Source organism: Schistocerca americana, chromosome 5, assembly GCF_021461395.2.
Source record: "Schistocerca americana isolate TAMUIC-IGC-003095 chromosome 5, iqSchAmer2.1, whole genome shotgun sequence".
NCBI lineage: Eukaryota > Metazoa > Arthropoda > Insecta > Orthoptera > Acrididae > Schistocerca > Schistocerca americana.
In genome coordinates this window covers 432,688,770-432,712,661 of record NC_060123.1, presented here as the reverse complement: position 1 = coordinate 432,712,661, position 23,892 = coordinate 432,688,770, and the positions used below count along the sequence as shown (strand labels likewise).

At 38.0% G+C, this 23,892-nt stretch overlaps 2 protein-coding genes across 2 annotated transcripts; both read left to right on the top strand.

Moving 5' to 3' along the window:
• The first annotated feature begins 1,170 nt into the window (after positions 1-1,170).
• On the top strand, positions 1,171-1,626 carry LOC124616414 (secreted RxLR effector protein 161-like). The gene has a single exon (XM_047144720.1). It carries the CDS (start codon positions 1,171-1,173, stop codon positions 1,624-1,626), a length of 456 nt encoding a protein of 151 aa, XP_047000676.1.
• Positions 1,627-3,199: 1,573 nt separating this feature from the next.
• LOC124615526 (proteasome subunit alpha type-5) lies at positions 3,200-20,518 on the top strand. The gene is made up of 6 exons (XM_047143486.1): positions 3,200-3,247; positions 3,412-3,480; positions 4,624-4,777; positions 4,854-5,029; positions 5,119-5,280; positions 20,163-20,518. The coding sequence occupies exons 2-6, from the start codon at positions 3,412-3,414 to the stop codon at positions 20,328-20,330; spliced, it is 729 nt and encodes a 242-aa protein (XP_046999442.1). The 5' UTR covers positions 3,200-3,247; the 3' UTR covers positions 20,331-20,518.
• The last annotated feature ends 3,374 nt before the right edge of the window (positions 20,519-23,892 follow it).

Genomic DNA, 23,892 nt, shown 5'->3' with positions numbered 1-23,892 from the left:
AGCTGGCAAAAATTCAAAGTGAACGCTTTAATCAACCTGCTTTACCTGTAATTCAGGGTTGCACATCACAGTAAATATTGTTAGATATATATAAATGAATTTTAATTTTATAGTATATCCTTGACCCTGATGGCTATAGTATCAATTATCGCCTCTACAATTCTGGGTCAAAGGAAATTACAATCTCCTGTAAGTCTCTTAAACATAGAACAAAGATATACTGAATTTTACCTGGGAGACTATGCTGCAGACGATATTCAAGAGGGATCAGAAGAGGGTGATACTGGTGAGCAAATGAAAGAAAATCAAAGGATGAATATGAGAGATCGGTCTAATCTGTGAGCACCTGCTCGTTTGTGGGACCAAGATATAGCTTGCTCTGCCATTATCTTTGAACCTCAAATTTTTGAAGAAGCAATAGCATCGAACGAGTAATCAAAGTGGAAAAAAGCAACGGAAGAGGAAATGACATCCTTGAAGAAGAACAAAACTTGAGATCCAGTACCATTACCACACAACCCAAGGCGATTGGATGTAAGTGGGTCTGTCATCTGAAGCAGAATTCTGAGGGAAAAACTAACCGTTTTAAAGCTAGATTATGTGCAAAAGGTTATTCACAACGAAAAGGCATTGATCATGAAGAGACATTCTCTCCTGTTGTCCAATATGATTCAGTCAGAGTTTTATTGACCATAGCAGTTTCAAGAGGTTGGAAATTAGGCAGTTTGATGTTAAGTCTGCATTCCTGAATGGGGATTTGAAAGAAGAATTTTATATGCAGCAACCAGAAGGTTTTGTTGTAGATAGCTCAAATAATGTTTGCAAGCTGAAGGAGAGTCTATATGGACTCAAATAATCACCACACTGTTGGGACCAAAAATTTGTACAGTTTCTGAGGATGTTTGACTTTGTGCAACTGAATGCAGACAAATGTGTTTTCCATGAGTTAACACATGACACTGAGTTTACCTGGCACTTCATATGGATGATGGCTTGCTTATTTGTAAATCTCCAGAAATACTGGAAAACGTTTTGACAGCACTGTGATCAATGACTGAAATTACTATGGGCAATGGAAAATACAGACTGGAAAATAAACAAAGCCCTTCTACAAAGGAAATATATATATGCCAGCAAAGATACATCAATTGTTTACTTCAGAAGTTCAACATGGATGATTCAAAACCGAACTCCACTCCTTTTGATGTTGTAACCATGTTGTACACTGGACAGTCTCCTGCAAACCAGCATGAGGTAAAGGAGATGAAAAGCAAACCTAATTGGCAAACAGTCAGCAGCTTAATGTTTGCTGTCTCACAGCCAGACATCATGTTCGCTGTGAGCATGGTGAGTAGGTTTGTACATAATCTGGATCTCGATCATTGGCATGCTGTTATCAAGATTATGAAGTATGTACAGGGGACCAGGGGCCTGACTATAAGGTACAAAGCTGACTCAACTGGACAGGTGGCCTACTCAGATACCGGCTACGCTGGTGACTGTAACTCTCGCCAGTCAACAACAGGGTATATGAGCTTTTTAGCAGATGGGCCTGTGACATGGTGTTCACATTGGCAGAAATGTGTAAGCAATTCAACAATGGATGCTGCTACTAAAATTGTTTGATTGCGTGGTTTTCTCAATGAACTTGGTTTTCAGTCAGACAAAGCAACAAAACTCCATGTTGACAATCAAAGTACTATTCACCTGATTAAAAACACAGAACATCACAAACATACCAAGCACATTGACATTAAATACCATTATATGTGCGAACATGTTGAAAATAAAGAGAGTGAAGTTTATTATGTCTATTCTGATAAACAGTTGACAAAATTAGTCACAAAACCTTTAAATAGAGACAGATCCATATGAAACAGAAAAGCTCTGTCAATGATCTCAACACAAACGCAAGAAAACAAGAGTGAGAGTGTTGACAGCAGTAAGCTTGTTGTATTGAGTTTTTTTTTTTTTTTTTTTTAGTGCCTTCATTTTCAGTTTTCGTGTTGTGAGTGCGCCAGATATTTATATTAATTCTGCGTGTGGCCGTGTTACAAGAGATTGAAAAATTATATCTTTGTTTTTTTGTTGTTGTTGTTGTTACAGTTACAGTGTAACTTTTCGTTGCAATAAAGAAAGGACCAATAAGTAATTTTTACTCCAATTTACCGTATTTCGTTCTGTGATTTTCTGCCAAACATATTTAAAGACATCAAACGGGAACAATTATTTGTGAAAAATTACTCATAGATTGGAGAGAAATTACCTATGCTCTTAGTTGTGGAATATTCTTTCGAAAAATTTGCTTTGTAAGGTCCTTCATAATCTTAAACTGGATCCTAAAACTGCATAAGCGACCTAGGCAGTTAACATACTATTTTAAATTTCACGCAGAATGAATCAAGCAAATCCTTTTAGAACGTATAAGCTTTCACTATGTGCCACCTGGAAGCACTACGAGCTGCAGACCCGAGGCCAAAGAGCGCAACCGATCGGCTCACCCGATCGGCACCGAAATTTGCCATCGTGTAGAAAGAAGTGCAATTGACGAACAACCGAGGAGGTTAGAATATTTTAACTTCCTTCCGAACAACTAAAACAAGTATGATACAATTGGCGCTTGGTTGAAAGTGACCAAATAAATATGCCTCGATCGAAACTATTAGGCTACGCTACAGGTCAATCAGTCGCCACCTTTATTCGCCATTCTCACTGTCTGGCTTCGCCAATTCGCAACAAATTTTCAGCATTCAACATAACGTAGACCTCAGCTGATGCTACAGATCAGTCTGTCACCACAACCAAATCGACAGATTTGAGTCGGACGACAGTTCTACCGTACTCATTTTAGCGACTCATAGCAATTGCGAACGAGCTATTAAATGTAATAATGGATCATTTGTTTTCAGGATCAATGTAAATTTGATATGGGACTTTCACATCTGTAGGGAACAGCGCGGAATAGCCTAATGCTAAAATGAGAACATATGATTGAATTTATGTATAACCTGATGTATTCCAAAAACAAAATAATGGAAAATACAAAGAAATTTTATGAAATTATTGTAAAATTAACGGAGTAGATGATAGATATTTTCATGGTAGTATTATCTAGTCAAAGATCTTCGTTGTAGTCTTCAATTGTTATCGTGAAACACTGTGCAACTGCTCCACATATCATTCTTTGGTTGTAGTGACTAGGTTGTTTGAGTTTTGACGCGTAAGGCAACTGATTTGAATTGTTAAGGTTAGTTATTTATTTTCCGATTTTATTTATGTTACCGGAAATCCCGTTTTATGCTCCATGGTTATGTTAATGTGTGGAGTAATGGAATACTTCATTCTAGTCCCGAAAAAAAATGTCATTCACTGGTTGTCGAAGTTTGTGGGTTCTCATGATTTTGTTTTCAGATGTTTCTGACACGGTCGGAGTACGATAGAGGTGTTAACACATTTTCACCCGAAGGACGACTGTTCCAGGTAATATAATCACTGTACAATTCGTTATAATTTGTGTAAATGTATGTTGATAGTGGACCTCTGTGAGCGGTCTTTTCTTTTAAATGTTGATTCATGTCGCTTACGAAATTTGTAATGTGTGGTAAATAATTTTGCCAAATTTTCAAGTGAATACTGAAGTAATGAAACTCAGGAAAGATATGGGAAAATAAAACAATACATTGATGTGACTGCGACAATTGGAATGCGATATTCACAAAGGAATATGATTTCTTCTCCCCATTTTTGTCGCGACTCTAACCAAGTGGATTTTATATTCATTCAGCGAGTTCTACTTGCTTGTAAATATCGTCTGCTTTCTTATAGACTGATTAAAATTGTGCTTGTTCCCGACAATATACACTTGGTAATTACATACACACACTTCGCCTTGTAAGTTTCTCATTAGTAGATAAGTGTGAATGGGTCTCTGAAAGCTTCTGCACCATATATTTTCATCATCATCATTTACCTTAGCGTTTAATTCACAAGTTTTTGTAAGTAGTTGTATACAGCATACACGTCATCCTCATAGCTAATTTTTGAGTGAAGTTTTATAATAAAGTTGCTCTTGACACGAAGGTTCTTCTCTAGAAATAGTCCTACTAGTCCCCTTGCATGATTGTACCTAGTGGTGGACATACAGAAAATGATACTAATAAACCAAACCATTGTACTGCCCCTTCACAGAGAGAGTTGTATTAGTTACGGTATCAGTTTGGTGAAATGTTGAACATGTAGTAGATTCTGACTAGTAGTGAGCCCAGAGCCACTGGTTCAAAATCAAAAGTATTTCGTGATGCACTGCAGAACTGACAGGAATTCACACTCTTCCTACCTGCCATAGCTCAGATTTCTTGTCTTCTTTAACCTGACATCTTGCTGCAAAAGAACTTAGCCTGATGTGTAATTTGTGGTATACACTATTCAGATTTCCTCTTTCACTCTGCAATAAAAGCTATCTTAAATACTAGAAAGTATCCCGCAACCAACTGCTAGTTGAAGCCAGACCTTTCAGTTTGTAAACTGATGGTTACCTGTGCAACCAACAGACTACAACTTGGCCCTTAATGAGGAAGAATTAAATATTGCATGACTGATATTTGTATTGAACTTATTTTTTAGGTTGAATATGCTATTGAAGCCATAAAATTGGGCTCTACAGCCATTGGAATTTGCACCTCAGAAGGTGTTGTTCTGGCTGTAGAAAAACGTATAACATCTCCATTGATGGAACCAACAACAATTGAAAAGATTGTTGAAGTGGATAAACATATAGGTAGGTGGAAAACCACTTTTCATTACAAATTGTGTATTATTACAGTAATTATATAAATATGGGTGTTATGAGGCAGGTTGTGCTGTCAGTGGGCTAATGGCAGATTCACGGACAATGTTGGATCGTGCAAGGATAGAGTGTCAGAATCACTGGTTTATTTATAATGAGAAGATGAGTGTAGAATCAGTTGCTCAAGCTGTGTCCAACCTTGCCATTCAGTTTGGTGACTCAGATGATGATGGAGGTGCCATGGTAATGATCAGATTATTTACGATTACCAGTTGATACTTTGTTAGTAGTGTCAGAGAAGTATGTAACTTGATTTTTTTCTGTTTGTGTAGAGTCGTCCATTTGGTGTAGCCATTTTATTTGCTGGCTGTGATGAGAAAGGCCCTCAGCTATTTCATATGGATCCTTCGGGGACTTTTGTTCAGTTCGAAGCAAAAGCCATAGGCTCAGGTAGCGAAGGTGCCCAGCAGAACTTGCAGGAGGTTTATCATAAGGTAATGAGTTATAGTTTTGTTCTTAATTTACAACACAATATTGCTTTATAAACTGTCTGCTCTGCTTCACATCTTCCATCAGAACTTCATTTATCCACTTAACTGCCATATTTGCTTTTATACGAGGGTCACTCCAAAAGAAATGCACACTATATTTGTAAAAATACAGTTTTCATTCTGCATGTGTGAAAGTTTTACAGTGTGTAGATACATCCTTCCCGCTTGTTTTCAAACTTAGCTCAACCTGTTCCCTTGTGTGTCACCGTCACAGCATGTCTTCAAGATGGCTGCTACACTTGACGTTCGTCAGAAGCAACGTGCTGTCATATAATTCTTGTGCTGTGAAAACGAGACAGTGAGAAACATCCACAAGAGATTGAAAAAGGTGTATGGAGATTCTGCTGTCAATCACAGTAGTTAGTCGGTGGGCAAGCAGGTTATGTGATGAAAGCAGGCATGGCAATATTGAGGACAGTTCTCGCAGCGGCAGGCCTCGTACTGCACACACTCCAGACAATGTGCAGAGTGTTAACGAATTGGTGACTGCTGACAGACGCATCACAGTGAACAAATTGTCACGCTATGTTGGGATAGGGGAAGGAAGTGTTTGCAGAATACTGAAACTGTTGGCGTTAAAAGCTTGTCCCAGGTAGGTTCCCAGGATGTTGACAGTGGCTCATAAAGAAACAAGAAAAACAGCATGCAGTGAACTTTTGGAACAGTACGAGAATGGTGGAGATGAATTTGTTGGAAGAATTGTGACAGGTGATGAAACATGGCTCCATCATTTTTCACTAGAAACGAAGAGGTAATCGATGGAGTGGTATCATGCAAATCCCCCCCCCCCCCCCCCCCCCAAAAAAAAAAAAAAAAAAAACCACACACAGTCATTGGAAAAGGAATGGGCAAGGGACAGGGACACAGTACTAGAAGTGGCTAAAGAATGTCTTGGAGCAGTAGTGTGTAAAAGTAGGATGAAGCAAACAGCTTGGTGGAATGACACAGTCAAGGCAGCCTGTAAAAGGAAAAAGAAGGCGTATCAAAAATGACTACATACTCGAACTCAGGTAGACAGAGAAAGTTATGTTTAAGGAAGAAACAAAGCCAAACAGATGATTGCAGCATCCAAGAAGAAATCTTGGGAAGACTTTGGAAACAGGTTGGAGACTATGGGTCAAGCTGCTGGAAAACCATTCTGGAGTGTAATTAGCAGTCTTCGAAAGGGAGGTAAGAAGGAAATGACAAGTATTTTGGACAGATCAGGAAAACTGCTGGTGAATTCTGTGGATGCCTTGGGCAAATGGAGGGAATATTTTGAAGAGTTGCTCAATGTAGGTGAAAATACGATCCGTAATGTTTCAGATTTCGAGGTAGAATGGGATAGGAATGATGATGGAAATAGGATCACATTTGAGGAAGTGGAGAAAATGGTCAATAGATTGCAGTGCAATAAAGCAGCTGGGGTGGATGAAATTAAGTCGGATCTCATCAAATACAGTGGAATGTCAGGTCTTAAATGGCTACACAGGATAATTGAAATGGCCTGGTAGTTGGGACAGGTTCCATCAGACTGGACAAAAGCAGTAATCACACCAATCTTTAAACATGAAAACAGAAAAGATTGTAACAACTACAGAGGTATCTCTTTTAATCAGCGTTGTGGGTAAAATCTTCTCAGGTATTGTTGAAAGGAAAGTGCGAGTATTAGTTGAGGACAAATTGAATGAAAATCAGTGTGGGTTTAGGCCTCTTAGAGGTTGTCAGGACCAGATCTTTAGCTTACGGCAAATAATGGAGAAGTGTTATGAGGGAACAGGCAATTGTGTCTATGCTTTATAGATCTAGAAAAGGCATATGACCGGGTTTCTAGGAGGAAGTTATTGTCTGTTCTACGAGATTATGGAAGAGGAGGCAAACTTTTGCAAGCAATTAAAGGTCTTTACATGGATAGTCAGGCAGCAGTTAGAGTTGACGGTAAATTGAGTTCATGGTTCAGAGTAGTTTCAGGGGTAAGACAAGGCTGCAACCTGTCTCCACTGTTGTTCATATTATTTATGGATCATATCTTTAAAACGGTAGACTGGCTGGGTGAGATCAAGATATGTGAACACAAAATAAGCAGTCTTGCATATGCGGATGACTTAGTTGTGATGGCAGATTCGATTGAATGTTTGCAAAGTAATATTTCAGAGCTAGATCATAAATGTAAGGACTGTGGTATGAAGATTAGCATCTCCAAAACGAAAGTAATGTCAGTGGGAAAGAAATATAAACGGATTGAGTGCCAAATAGGAGGAACAAAGTTAGAACAGGTGGACGGTTTCAAGTACTTAGGATGCATATTCTCACAGGATGGCAACATAGTGAAAGAACTGGAAGCGAGGTGTAGCAAAGCTAATGCAGTGAGCGCTCAGCTACGATCTACTCTCTTCTGCAAGAAGGAAGTCAGTACCAATACCAAGTTATCTGTGCACCGTTCAATCTTTCGACCAACTTTGTTGTATGGGAGCGAAAGCTGGGTGGATTCAGGTTACCTTATCAACAATGTTGAGGTTACGGATATGAAGGTAGCTAGGATGATTGCAGGTACTAGTAGATGGGAACAATGGCAGGAGGGCGTGCACAATGAGGAAATCAAAGAAAAACTGGGAATGAACTCTATAGATGTAGCAGTCAGGGCGAACAGGCTTAGGTGGTGGGGTCATGTTACACGCATGGGAGAAGCAAGGTTACCTAAGAGACTCATGGGTTCAGCAGTAGAGGATAGGAGGAGTCGGGGCAGACCAAGGAGAAGGTACCTGGATTTGGTTAAGAATGATTTTGAAGTAATAGGTTTAACATCAGAAGAGCCACCAATATTAGCACTGAATAGGGGATCATGGAGGAATTTTATAAGGGGGCTATGCTCCAGACTGAACGTTGAAAGGCATAATCAGTCTTAAATGATGATGATGACTACACCTTCTGATGGAAAAGTTATGACCACGGTGTTTTTCAATTCCGAAGGACTCTTGCTTGTGGACATCACGCCAAGCGGAACCACCATAAATTCTGATGCATATGTGACGACACTGAAGAAACTTCAGGCTCGACTGAGTCGTGTTCGACCACATTGCAAAAGCAGGATGTTTTATTGTTGCACGACAATGCACGGCCACATGTCAGTCAAAAAACCATGGAACCGATCACAAAACTTGGGTGGACAACACTGAAACACCCGCCTTACAGCCCTGACCTGGCTCCATGTGACTATCACCTCTTTGGGAAACTGAAAGACCCTCTTTGTGGAACAAGGTTTGAAGACGATGACTCCCTTTGGCATGCTGCCAAACAGTGGCTCTAACAGGTTGGTCCAGAATTTTACCGTGCAGGTATACAGGCGCTGGTTCGAAGATGGCATAAGGCAGTTGAGAGGGATGGAAATTATGTGGAGAAATGAAAATATTGTTCCTAAAGGATGTATCTACACACTAAAACTTTTAAACATGTAGAATAAAAGATGGATTTCGGATTTAAAAAAAAATAGTGTGAATTTCTTTTGGAGTGACCCTCGTAGGTTTGAGTTTTTTTTATTTTCCAACAACATTCAAATTGACGTATTTGTGGTGATAGCAATGCTTTCCTTGCTGCAGTGTACATAGTGTAGAACAATTCAGAATGTTTGTTTCGAGTGACACATAATAGAAAAAGTATTTGCATCTATTGGGGCATTATAAATTAAGCCTTGTCTTAGTGTTCCAGACTTTGACTATTTCAGAAACATAGTTTTGGATAAATTCAACAGCTTTATGAGATGATGAAAACTGCTGTTGACACTTTTTTTATTGGGCATAAAGGGAACAACAAGAAGTCATTGGGCAATAAATCAAGTGAATACACACAGTGAAGTATTAATTTGGTGATTTTTTTCCAACTTGTTGAACCTGTAGTTTGACAGCTTGTATGGAAAGTTCCCAGAATAAAATTTTCACTTTGCAGTGGAGAGTAGACTCATATGAAACATCCTGGCAGATTAAAACTGTTTGGTGGACAGAAGTTCCGTGTTAGTCTTGGTCCGGCAAACAGTTTTAATCTGCCATGAAGTTACGGAAAGTGGTGGTTGAGATTTACAAATTATTTTAGAATAATGGAGACAACTCACCAGAAGGCAGAAGTGCCATGTTTTAGATAGGTACACAAACAAAAGATCCTGAGGTTGGCTCCCTTTTTCAAAGAATCACAAGTCTGCCTCCGTACATTGTGCTCAGTCTACTGGCCACAATACAGGTGTGTGTGTGTGTGTGTGTGTGTGTGTGTGTGTGTGTGTGTGTGTGTGTGTGTGTGTGTGCACGCGCATGCATTCGTTTTTCCGAAAAGCTTGAAGCAGTGAGTACATTTCGAAAGCTAGCCGAGCTCTGTGCCGTTTGTTTGTGTACCTATTGATGACACAGTGCTTCTGTCTTCAGGTGAGTCACCTCCTTTATTTCTAAATAATTCGTAGATTAGTTACAGGTGGGGTTTCAGTTGTAAAAACAACTTGATGTCCATAACACAAGCTGGGTTCTGTTTAGTGATTACTTTATCAAACAGTGATTACTTTATCAAACCTTTGCTTAGTATTGTGAGTGCAACAACGAGTTTACATGCCCAATCAAGAGTGTACTAAGTTCAGCTCACCTATTGGTTTTCAAACTTAAAGTGAAAAAAAGGTTTGTGGGTAATTTTTAAAAGTCCTGTAATGTATGCTGGAATTTCACAATTCTCTGAATACTACGCTGTAGCTAAGCATTAAAATCCTGGATCGATACAGATTTTTCCAACTCTAACACAGCTCTGCTGTTCAGAGTTAGTCCACAAGCGCAACTACCCATCAGAAATTCTACAAGCACTAGAGTTGTTGTCTAAAACATTTTAACAGTGACTGACATTCCGCTCTTATCAGTGCACATCCTCACTCACTGATCCTTGGCAACTGATCCAGGCCTACATTGCTGCTGCCCTATAAAGACTTGATCTGTAATTGCGAAACCCACAGAGTTAAATGTTCTGTACATATTGCTATAAAAATTACACATCTAAATACTTTCATGACTTGCTCTTGCACACTGATTCCTTTGAGCTGTTAAAAATAGCATTTTTATTGTCTCTTTATCAGAAAATTTGCATAATGTTTTCCAAGTATTGAAATAATCAGCAACCAGTTGCATAACAGAAATTTCTTTTAAGCAACTGGTTACTGATTATTTCGACATTCAACTACAGTTGCTGAAGACATTTAAGATAGATAAAATACTAAATAATTTTTTTGTTGGTTCTCCATAAACTTTATTATAAATAAAATTATACCAAATTTATTGCACCAAAAACTATTGCAAATGAATTTGGGGGGGGGGGGGGGGGGGGGGGGATTTGAACTTATTTTCTGTGATGACATTGATTTTTTTTCTGGGGTATTGTTTTGTGGTTTATTTGCATCTTCTATGGAATGGACATCATTATCATTTACTTGTTAAACCTAATGAGAATAAAACTTCGACCCAGATAGCTATTTTAGTGTAATATCAAATACTGCCACTAATCTTATTGTTTCGCAATTTATTTTGCAATAAAATGTATTTTTTAGTCCTCTAACAGACATTCTGGCTCATAACACAAATTGTGCTGCTTTAATAAAAATTCCGAAGCTGTTTTCCTATAGTGCTGCTCAAGCACTACCTTTGTTCGTTAAGATCACTTAAGATATATAAAAGGTAGCAATTTTTGAAGGAATTGAGTACATTCATCTCTTCCACCATCAGTATCTAACATACTGTTGTATATACGCAGTGAATGTTTAATCATGCTTCCTAGCCTTTTTTTTTCTCTCTTTCTTATGCTGCCATAGCCTGTTCTCTGTCTTCATTAGTACGGATTTTACTTATGCAGCAGTTGTGAAATAATTTGTGGCCTCTGAATTTCCGCCATGGCGACGCCCTCACATCACATGCTTACCTGCAACAGCCACTCTCCTGAGGAAAGCCACTCCTAGTAATAGTGCTGCGGATTGCTTGCTGCCAATCTGCCAGCCAGCTTACTTCGTGGCCTGCAAGTTTTCCCAATAGCAGAGGCTGAGAGCATTTCTGCTTGCCAGAATGCTCCCCTTATTACTTCCTCGCAAGCTGTTCTTGTCTGTCAGGACTTGTGCTTCATTGCGTCACAAAATAGCACGCATGTGCCTGTATGTGTCTGTAATCTCACAATTGACACTATGACAAAGAATTGTGTTGTATTTTTGTTTGTTTATCGTAATTTCACCAATCAATTGTGACAAATTGTTGTATACCATTACTGTCAGTTGTCGATCCTCTAAAGAAATGGTCGCAATATGCCCAGTGTAACCAAAGAAACGCACCGAGTGAGGTGGCGCAGTGGTTAGCACACTGGACTTGGATTCGGGAGGACGACGGTTCAAACTGCGTCAGGCCATCCTGATTTAGGTTTTCCATGATTTCCCTAAATCGCTTCGGGCAAATGCCAGGGTGGTTCCTTCGATAGGGCATGGCCAACTTACTTCCCTAATCAGAGCTTGTGCTCTGTCTTAATGACGTCGTTGTCGACGGGACGTTAAACACTAATTTCTTCCTCCTCCAAAGAAACAAGTATTAATTTTGTTGAACGTGCTTTTGGAACAAAACTGCCTTTATTAGTTTTGGTACATCATTGAAGTCTCAAACAGCTGACTGTTGCTTACACCATTTGATAAAGCCTGTTATTAGGCTTCAGTCAAATTTTATGGATTGCATTGGTAGCAGATCTGTTTCACAGTCCTTTATTCAAAATCAAGTCTCGTGCAGTCTTCAGTACACCTAACGAGGCCTGTATTTCAGTGTGTGTCACATTCCATTCTCTTGAGTCATGTTGTGCATATCATGGAATTGCCAATGATTGGCTCTGATCAGTTTTCATGAAATTTGTTGCTGGTGGGAGGTCAGCCACAATGTAAATCTGCAAACTCTTTGTAAGGAGACTTTCTGAAGGTGATTGATCAACAAAAGCCATTCAAGAAATTGTTATTGAGTTAGGAACTTACAAAAAATTTTAAATAATATCCAAATTTTCTTTTTTCCTGGCAAAACTTTTTGCTTAAATACCCTCTGTAAAGAAACTATTTGCCTAAGATCTAAGCTGTCACTGTTTTAACCATAAAAAATGACAAATTTTAAAACAATGTCATTTCAATAGCCCAATCTTTCTTGCATTTAATGCAAATCTGTTGCCCAGATGAAAGTCCCAAGAAGCTGTAAAAAAAGCACATGTGACTCCACAATTTCCTTAACATTGGTTTGTGGCAGTATTCTTGTACATATTCTAAGTTTGAATAGAATGAATTTCTTTGAAATTGAAAAACTTCTGTCCCTGAATTATCACAGTAATAGAAATCACCACTCTTGTAAAAATGAGCTTGGCCTTTTCTCACATGATATCCTATGAACTATGGATGAAGGACAACAGGCAGATTGCATATTCCTATATTTCTGGAAAGTATTTGACACAGTGCCCCACTGCAGACTGTTAAAGGTCTGACCGTATGGGATAGGTTCCCAGATATGTGAATGATTCGAAGACTTTTTCAGTAATAGAATACTGTTTATCATCTTCCATGACAAGTGTTGTAAGAGACAAGAGTATCGTCAGGACTGATCCTGGAAAGTGTGATAGGACCGCTCTTGTGGTCTATGTAAATAAGTGGTGTGATGTGTAGGGCAAACAGCAATCTGTGACTTAGCTGATGATGCTTTAACGTGGGGGAAAATATCGTCAAGTTACTGCATAAGGATACAATATGACCTGAACACAATTTCTATTTGGTGTGATGAATGGAGGTTGCTCTAAATGTGGAAAAATGTAAATGAATGCAGATGAATAGCATCAGTGTGCTGCTAAAAACAGTCACGTTAATTAAATATCTAGGCACAATGTTGTAAAGTAGAACAAACATAACTTTGGTTGCAGAGAAGGAAAATAGTGTGCTTCAGTTAATTAGGAGAATTCTAGGTGAGTGTAGCTCATCTATAAAGGAGACTATATAGAACAGTAGTGTGACCCATTATTGTGTACTGCTAGAGTTTCTGGGATCGCTGTCAGGTCGAACTAGAAGGCTAGATTTGTTACTGGTAGGTTCAATCAACATGCAAGTGTTGCAGAGAACCTTCATAAAGTCATGGAAATCCTTGGTGGGAAGATGGTGCTGGTTTTCGTGAAACACTATTGAAATAATTTAGAGACCTGGCATTTGCAGCTGACTGCAGAACAATTCTACTGCCACCAATGTACATTTCACATAAAGACAGTGAAGACGAGAAGCTAGGGTTCATAGGACAGTGTATAAGCAGACATTTATCTCTGTCCCCATTTGTGAATGGAACAAGAAAGGAAGTGACAATGTACGGTGGCTTCCAGAGTATGTATGTAAATGTAGTGAGAACTTGAAAGGCTTGTGTTGTGCCAGTAGATCAATGGAGTCATTAACATGCTAGTAAAAGAAGACTCAAAGAACAACCCTTAGTTGATGTTGCCAACAACACAAGACTGTTACTAGAACAAATACAGACAAGCAAGAACTGAAGGTTTTTTGGTGAGAAAACACACAAAGATCTTAATTACATTAATTTTGAAATAAATATATGATGAAGAACTATTGACAGAAATCAGGTAATAATTTTATATGGGCTACTTTTTCTATAACTCTTTTAAGATTAGTACTAAATACATAATTATTATTATTATTTTTGTTTGTTTGCCTGTAGCAGGTATTTTCTGTGATTTGTCAAAGGCATTTGATTGTGTGAACCACAACATCCTTTTAAATAAATTAGAATTCTATGGTGTCACGGGCAGTGCTGCAAAATGGTTCAAGTCATACCTAGCTAACAGGAAACAAAGGGTGTCAGTACAAGGGACTAGTGAATTAAGTCATCAGTCATCATCAGAACGGGAAGAAATTACATGTGGTGTCCCACAAAGATCCATCTTAGGGCCATTGCTTTTTCTTGTGTACATTAATGATCTCTCATCAGTTACACTGCCAGAAGCAGAGTTCGTTTTGTTTGCAGATGACACAAGTATTGCAATAAATAGTATGTCGAGTGTAGTTCTAGAAAGATCTGCTAATGATATTTTCATGGATATTAATAAATGGTTTAAAGCCAACTCATTGACATTAAACTTTGAAAAGACTCACTACATGCAGTTCAGAACCTGTAAGAGGTTTCCACCCAGCATATGCATAAAGTATGAAGAAGAGCAGATAGAAGAGGTTGACAGTCTTAAATTCCTGGGATTACAACTTGATAATAAATTCAGTTGGGAGGAGCACACCACAGAACTGCAGAAACGCCTTAACAAATCTGTATTTGCAATTCCAGTGTTAGCAGACATAGGCGACATAAAAATGAAAAAGCTTGCATACTTTGCCTACTTTCATTCCATAATGTCATATGGTATAATATTTTGGGGTAACTCTTCAAGTCAAACAAAAGTTTTCAGAGTCCAAAAGCGTGTAATACGTATTATTTGTGGAGTAAATTCACGGACGTCATGTCGAAACCTCTTCAAAAAACTGGGTATACTAACCACTGCCTCTCAGTATATTTACTCCTTAATGAAATTTGTCCTAAATAATATATCTCTTTTTCCAACAAACAGCTCAGTTCATACATACAATACCAGGAACAAAAATGATCTGCACAAAGACTTAAAAGCACTTACTTTAGTTCAAAAAGGGGTCCTCTACTCAGGAACACTCATCTTCAATAATTTGCCAGCAAACATAAAAAATTTAGTTACAAATAAAGATCAATTTAAAAGGAGCCTGAAAGACTTACTAGTGGCCAACTCCTACTCCATTGACGAATTTTTTAATAGAAACAAATGATGTATGTATTCATACTATTAGTATTGTTATTTCAGGTTAAAAAAATAATAATAATATTGACACGTTCCACATCCACGAGGATCTCCTCAGCATGGATCTATGGAACGAAAAACTAATCTAATCTAATCTGCAGTTTTGGTACACATGGAAATCCCTGTGCCACAGTGCTGTAGTCTGCCACTGTTGGAGCCACAATAAAGTGGTGTTGCCTATTATTACTGTGTGGTAATTCATATTAGGCAGCAACAGAACTTTAGTAACTGTGTCAGGCCAATCCCAATGATTTCTTTCCCAATGACTTTTCTGTGGCTGCCAAAAATGAATTATCGCCCAAAACTTTACTGTATCAATGGACTATGTCATTTTGTTTTGGTTCCTCGAACAGCAAACTATGGCTGCAGCCATTTACCTGCAAACAAACAGTTAATTATGTTACTTTTTTAGGTTATAAAATTTTTATAAATGTGAGTAAGTCTCATACAGTGTGACACAAATAACCTTACCCTTAGTAGATCACCATCTCTGCCACCTAATCCCATTTCCATCATTCTTAAAACCCAACTAGAATCAGGATTTAATAACAGCAACTCAAAACAAATGTTACATGCTATTATAAGTGATACCTACACAGTATGACTGATTGAATACGAACCAGCCACAACATCGAATGACTGCTTTGGGGCACACAGTATCTAAATGAGATATTGTAAACAAATCGTAAGTGATATCTACAACTGGAGCTTTGGAGGTGTCATGAGCACAACATGTGATGTCATACTTCAAAAAATTACCAATGGCTCACATTGTTCACTTCACCCCAGTGTTCACCCTTGTAATGGTTGTACCTCTAGTGAACTGGAGTGCATGATTTTAATTTAACACATGTGGAAAGCATGTATTTATAACCAACTGCGAAAGTTGAGCGCCTTCATGTTCAGAATACTGTCCACTCCTATCACTTGTGATACTCTTCAGCTGCTTTACTTTGCATGCTCCTGAAATCCGACCATAGGTGTCCCTTTTTCTTTCTCTTGTCATTATTATTAATTTGAAATTAATACCGTACACATAAATAGTATTACTATTGCTGAATGAAACTGTACAGTGGTGTATGCGCGTTCTGGCAGATTAAAATTGTGTACTGGACCAAGACTTGAACCCAGGCTCTTTGCCTTATGTGTGTGATGTTTGTAATGTTTGTGTATCTGGAATATTGGTGGCTGCATAAATACTTGTGATTTTTAATATTCAGTGTTTGTTTAAAAAACAGCACACTTCTCCATCCAGGAGGCCAATGCAGGTCTGGCTGTATGTTTGTGTCAGTAATAAACTTACACACTGTTGTGCTTCATTAACGAGCCAGCCTCGGGAATTGGACTCTATTGTGATTTTGACATCGCATTGTTTGGTGGAGACACTGGGTACTTCACACCATCTACATCACCATGGCTCCAATTAAGCAATGTAAAAGCCACCACCTATCCCAGCAGGGACTAGAATATGAATGACACAAGACCCATATATTCAGGAGACAGATGAATTCCAAAACAGCAGTAAGTTGTCTGCACATCAGGCATCCATCAATGTTGTCCTCAGGCACTGGTCAGGACCCAACAAAATGGTTGAAAAGGTTTGACTGAGTCACCAACAGATGGGATGACATGCTGTGTTTTGTAAATGTGCAATGTTACTTGAACGGCATATCATCATTGGTCAAGAACAATGCAGAGTAGCTCAATAGGTGGGACAAATTTGAGGCCAACTGAAGAAAACATTTAGTGACAACCAGCAGGAAGTCTGCTTAGCTGAAGAACAGGGTCCAGTGTCTCGGGGAAACAACACACCTGTTCATACAGAATATTTTGGCTCTACACCATGTTGAAAATGCAAATATAACAGAAGCTGAAAAAATTTCAGACTTTATGAAAGGAATAACAGAAGACGTGTACCTCGCTCTTCTGTAGTCACAACGACAAGATTAGTCATCAAGTGCTCCCCGTGAATCGAGGAAATGTAGCAGAAAAGTGTCAGATGAAAGGAGTATGACCAATTGCTGGTCCCCACGGTTTTTGTGACCACTAAGCTCTGACCCCTTTCACACATTAGATAATAAGGGAAGACATTCAGCAGTGTATGCCAACCGGTAGCCAAGGTTACAGTGCATGTCTGTGCAATGGTGCTTGACTCAGAGGCAACCCGGTTCAAATCCTGGTGATGGGAAATTTTCACTCCCAATATATTTGGCTGATGAAAAGTGGACAGATGGTGGTGTAATGTTCCTTATTGCCCAGTGTCCTGAGTTAAATATCTCGTGAAGCGAGGGCATGTGACACTGTTGACGGTGGTCCTTCTGTCAGATGAGGACATTATTGACATTTTAGTGTGGTATCCCCTTTGCCCCAGCTGTGAGTGGTAGGCTGTGTACCAGCACCAGCTTTTACCCTCCTCGTTCTCTTCATCCTGAACAAAACGAACCCAACACTGCACTGCACAAGCCCTCGTTTGTCATTCACACACACAAACACTTCATTATAGGTTGGAGGAAGGCAACAGCAAACCACCTCCCTAGGACCTTGGGGTGATACAGGATTCATGTACCTGCTCCACTATGCTCATACCCTGATAATGGTGCTACTTTGTCATTTGATCAGTGACTTCGCTGTCACCAACAAAGATAATTTATTTCGTCATGCCTTACATTGCCTGGAAAGTCTTTGACTAAGATTACAACCAGAATTGACCCCATACACTAACTGAAGAAACAGCTGTCTTAATGTTTTGGGTACAATAATTGTTTTGCTAAAATTTAGCATCATCTGAAGTGTAGGCTTCCTATGTTACAGGTATGATTGGAATCACTCTGGAGTTTGTCTGATAAGCAGTACTTGTAGTTTCTTAGTAGTACTGTATGGTCAGTAGTGTCAGAAGTCTTGGACAAATTTGTTTGTAATACAGTTGTTCCTGTCAGTAACTTCAAGTACCACTTTTGTAAACCCTGTTATGGCTGATATTATACTCATGCTACTTTGGAAGCAAAATTAGATTGTACTGTGCCATATTTTGAACATCGTCTTTCTTTAATAAGGGTACATTTCGTACCCACTTTAGATACTTTGGAAAATTACCTGAGCTAAAAGATTATATTATTTGGTGATGTTTGTATACTGTCTGTGCATTCCTTGAGAATAGCTGTTGGCACCCTGTCTAGGCCTGCTTGCCGATCTCAGCCTCTAAGGATCAGAAACTATTTGACCTAAATAGTGTTATTTTCATACACTGCAACAGCAAGACTTCTTTTATAATCTTGTATATATTTACATTATAACTGTGATAAAATTTCAGTAAAGCAATCCCCATTGACTCCTGATACTTAAATTGTTAATGTTCCTGTGCTTTATGTACTGAGTTTATAGCAGCTGTTTATTTAACTGCCTTTGCCATAATATTTTACATTACAAATCATATTAAGATAATAGGACTTCAAAAATTGTAATGCCTTTGTAAAGTGATAGTAAGTACACTATAATGTAGTATTTTGTAATTTACATTTAGAGCTCTATCTTTTTTCCCCTAACTTTTGTAATGGCCAATAATCAAGTGCATGTTGTTGTTGTTGTTGTTGTTGTTGTGGGCTTCAGTCCGAAGACTGGTTGGTGCTGCATCCCAATGATCTCAGTAATTCTGGTGGAATGTCATCCACTGGAGAGGATTTGTTTCCACTTTGGTCTTTTGGTGCTCTGTCAAATTCTTCGTGCAGTGTCATATCTCCCATCTCATCTTCACCTACTTCTTCTAATTCTTCTGTAACAATTTCCTCAATTTTTGCCATTTCATAGACCCTATATATATATATATATATATATATATATATATATATATATATATATATATATATATACCTTGCACCTCATGGCTTTCCCATCTTTGATTAGTATTCGCTTCCCATTTGAGCTCTTGATATCCATACACTTTATGTTAATAATTGGTAGCATTCAACTGTAACTTTTCATCCTACAGACAACTCAACAATACATTAGAGCATTGTCTCTTGAAGCATGTTGCATTGTGTGTAGGACAAAAATTATGATTGAATATTACCAGTTATTGTTGTAAAAACATAATATCCATTACCTAACATCTATAATGTATGATTTAAATTCATACATTTTCTTCTCTTTTTCTTTGAAGGTCTCTTCAATTTTGCTGTATGCCACATCTATCTTCCCCTAACAGTGCAAACTTCTACAGCCTTGTAAATTTCCTCTTGTCATTTCTGCTTACCCATTTTGAATTTTTTGCCAGTCTTGTTTTTTAGACATTTGTATTCATTTTCACCTGCTTCATTTGTTGCACTTACATATATTTTCTCCTTTCGTCAGTTAACCCTAGCAATAACAAGGCATTTTCTATAATTTGCATTACCAGGTGGGGCTGTACTTTATGCCCACCCTAAAAAAATTAAAAAATGCAGATTTTTGTTAACTGTTATTGACTTATACTTACAACGTACTTTTTAAAGAGGTATTGATGTGTAAGGAAGGACCTTAAACTGATGATATTGAATACGAAATTCATTGGGGAAAGTGACATCTACTACAAGCACTTAAATTTTTGTGTTAAGTTTAATTGGAAAATTTAAAACGCTTATGGAATCAGGTAGAATTATTCATTAAAAGTAATACATATTTTTTTCATAATTTTAAAATATAAAGTAATTGATTTGATTGCAAATTGTCAAAAGATGGGCACGAAGTACACCCCCCCCCCTCCCTCCCTCCGTCCCATATTGTAAGGGTTAAATTCAATATCTCCAGAGTTATCCAAGGATTCCTACTAGACCTTGTCTTCTTACCTGGGTGATTCTCTGCTGCTTTCCCTATTTCACATCTCAAAGCTACCCGTTTGTCTTCTGTTTTGTTACGTTCCCCATTGTCATGTCAATCTAAGGAATGTATTTCTTGTTAATAATTTTGTTTATTTTATGTCCCAGTCAATGACTTTGAAAGAAGCACTGAATGCTGCATTGACAATATTGAAGCAAGTCATGGAAGAAAAGCTGAGTTCAACAAATGTGGAAGTGATGACGATGACTCCAGACAAGTTGTTTCACATGTTTACAAAGGAGGAAGTTGAAGAGGTGATAAAAGATATAGCATAGTGGCTCATATACTGTTGCTTTATCTACTAAATCAATTCACTTTGGTGCTTGGCTACGGAACTGTTGATCTACAATAATGAAAGAACTGAAGTGAATTTTACCTCTCAGTAAGTTACAGGGAGGTATTTGTAATAAGTTATGAAATAATTTGTTTGTACATGATAAACAGTAAATGTGATCTTTACTTAGCCTTCGACTATCCTCTGATTTCCTCTTCCTAAGTCCTGTAGAGTGTTTGCCAATTTATGCTCATGTAATGAAGTAAACTAATTTTAGATTATTATGTGTGAGAGTTAAAAAAAAGGAAAAACTTGAAAAATAGTTGCATATAGCACAGTAATTTGTGGTATGCAGATAACCTTGGCATGGAATATGACAACATACAATCAGTTGGTAGGTACAGTGAATGAGGTTACCTCATGTTACATAGGGAATAAACTGGCTGATGTGCTTAAAACAATCATAGAACTTAAACTTGATTTGCTGTCACACAAGACAACACATCACTTCTGGCGATAAATTAGTGAACTGCGATTTTTGTAGTATAAAATATACAGAAAGATTAATGCCTCTCTTGCAAAATAAAGGTATAGGTTTAAGTGTGTGCAAGTACAGCTAATGGACTTTTTTCCCCGTTTTAATCATCTTCACTTTGGAGTGCTATCATAAATACGTAATGAGGGGAAAATGTAATTTACATAAAAGACAAAAATCTTTCCTCCAGATCAAAAATGTAGCATGGTAGCTTAGTTTACAAATTACAAACCCTTGTTCTTCAGGAGAGACACAACGGTGAGAGCACAAGATGTCCATTGTTGTCATAGTACTCTGAAGATGAATCAAAGCTCATAAAGTGAACTACTTTTTAAGTTCTTGTTTGTGTACGTATCAACTTATCAATACCACTGTATGATGAGTGTATAACAAGGTCTCAGAAAAGTGGTCGAACTTACTCAAGAGGCACAATTCTAAGCACCGCTGAGACACACACAAAAGAGCAGGGTCCCATTCAACCAGAAATTGGAGTGACCTTCCCCTTCTTTCTAACCTTTCACAATCACTATTTTTTCCCTGAGGCAGGAACTAACAGTTCCAAAAGCTAGGATAGTTGCTTCTACTTTTGTGTGTGTCAATCAGCAGTACTTGTATATGAAAATACATGGAAAGTACTTTGATATCTGATTTGCACTTGAAGTGATGCAGACAAAATAATCAGGTTTTAAAAAATCCTTTCTATGCTAATAGTAAACAAATGGTATTAAGAAAAGTGCAGTTCCTTAAATATATAAGTGCAAATTTCCATTCACCAACTTGTAACTTATGCCGCAGACACTTTTTTAAGGCTTAGTAATGTCATTATTTGTCTTGGTAAATAATTTGACCAACATATGTCCAGTGTTCATTTATTTATTTGACACTTTAACGAAACAATAAGCATCAAATGCACAGTGCTATCTGTATTACAATAGCTGTTAGATTATGTTGACCCCTATTCATGTTTATATTTTGTCCATGTCCATGCTATGTCCTATCTTAGGCTATGTTCAATCCATAGCAAATGAGGAACATCCTTTCCACCCCTTCCGAAGTGGTACTCTGCTGCCCACCCTATGTACGCAATCTGATTGTGTACACATCCCCCCCCCCCCCTGGGGGGGGGGGGAACAAAGTTTTTCATTGAGGAAAAACCCATGAATTTTTTAGAATTCTGAGAATTTTTTCATTGTTTTCTTTTTCAGTTAATTTTTTGTAATTTTCATTGGTAAGAACTGATACTGTTAACAGAGAGTTTTACTTTATCCCACTGTTGTAGAATAATACTGCAGCAGTAAAACACAAATGAGAGAATAAGACAACAACAAAGGAAGTGTAGTTCGCAAGGAAAATGCACCATTTACTACAATAAAACAAAGCCTTTGCCAACAGCATGTGTGTCAAAGGCTTTAGAATAAAGGCTATGCAATATTCTGTAACAAAAAATTGCTTTTGATGTGCTTGATGTCACATCTGTTTACATTTCTAGCAGTTCACTGGAAAATATTGCAAATGGTGGTTTGAGAAGCATTCCTTTCAAAGTAACTTTCCTTTTACATGGATAAATTATGTTATGTATGAGAATGTGTGGTGAATTTCTTAAATCACAGTGTGTTTGACTCTCATTCAGAACTTATTACTTTGGGGACCAGCCAGTAAGAAAAATTTGAGGTGCAGAAGACTAGCCATTCATGCTGTTACAAAACTTTTACCAACATATCTGTGTTCGATATACCTTAAAGGGTAACAGTTGCTTTAAAAAAATTATATTTGAAACCTTAGCTTTCCTTGGAGCTATACTATGTGTATATTAATTTAAACCATTAACTTTACCTGTTTGTGCATTCGTGCTACTTAACAATGACATTGCTGTTAGCTGATAAGATCATGTGATGTGAGCTGTGATTGGCTGACAAAAGTGCATCACGCAGTGCAATTTTTATTTCAGTGCTTTGGAAATTACCATGCAATTTTTGGTGGAATTCATATTTACACTTTCGTAATACAAAAATATGCAGTGTACATATTGCTGCACTCATGATGTTTTCAAAACACGATATTTCTTGCTGCGTTTCATTTCGTAAAAGGCCAGGAAGTTCTAAGCCAGTGTATAAAACGTTTGCTGTTCGGAGAATTTATAAGTTTTACAGCTCCAGGGGAAAGTACATTGTTACTTAACACGAAAAAGTGTACCTTCACCTGGGTAAAGTGTACTTTCTCCTGGAAAAAGTTCCATCCTTGTATGCACCTACTCCCATTACCATTGCCTCATTGGTCATACACCTGCAGAAAACGCAGGTGTCAAACTTGACAGGTAGACCCACTCGGTACATCCTACTCTAGTCTCATCACAAGCTTATCAGTCTCCAACGAATTATGTTTCCCCCTCCCAGTCCAGTCTACACCTGCAGGCAAAATGACCTCAGTGGTGCTACATTACTGTCCTATGAAACTTCTGCTTCTCTCTCCCAACTGTCAGCCACCCTCCCCAACCCCCTTCCCATTCCCAAAAGCTAACACATTTTGGAGAAATAATTGGTTGAAAGGGAAATTAATTTTTAAATGTAGTACTGCAACACACTTATTTTTCTCGGCAGTTCATGCAGTAAGGAATTGTCAACAATTAACAAACATGTAATTTTCATTGTAACTTGTAGATTAGATGATAATTATTCCATTGTGGGTATATGTACAACATCTGAGAGTTACTGACTGGTCAAGTGCGAGTTAATCCATTTAGATATGTAACTGGCGACATTAAATAAGTCATCACTGAAGAATATTTTCTTGAAAACATATGGTCTGTCCCAGAAGTTTAAGGAGTATTTTCTTAAAAAGATATTTACTGCTTTTTAATGTACAAAAACTTAAAAATCTTCAAAGTAAGTTCCTTCCATAGTTGTCCATCACTGCCACTGGTTCTCCCAAGTCCGCATAGGCTTCCTGGTAGGCATTAATGGGACCCTTCTTAAGGCAGTGCATCAGAGCCTGTGTCATTCCTTCCAATGACATATGATTCAGGACCATA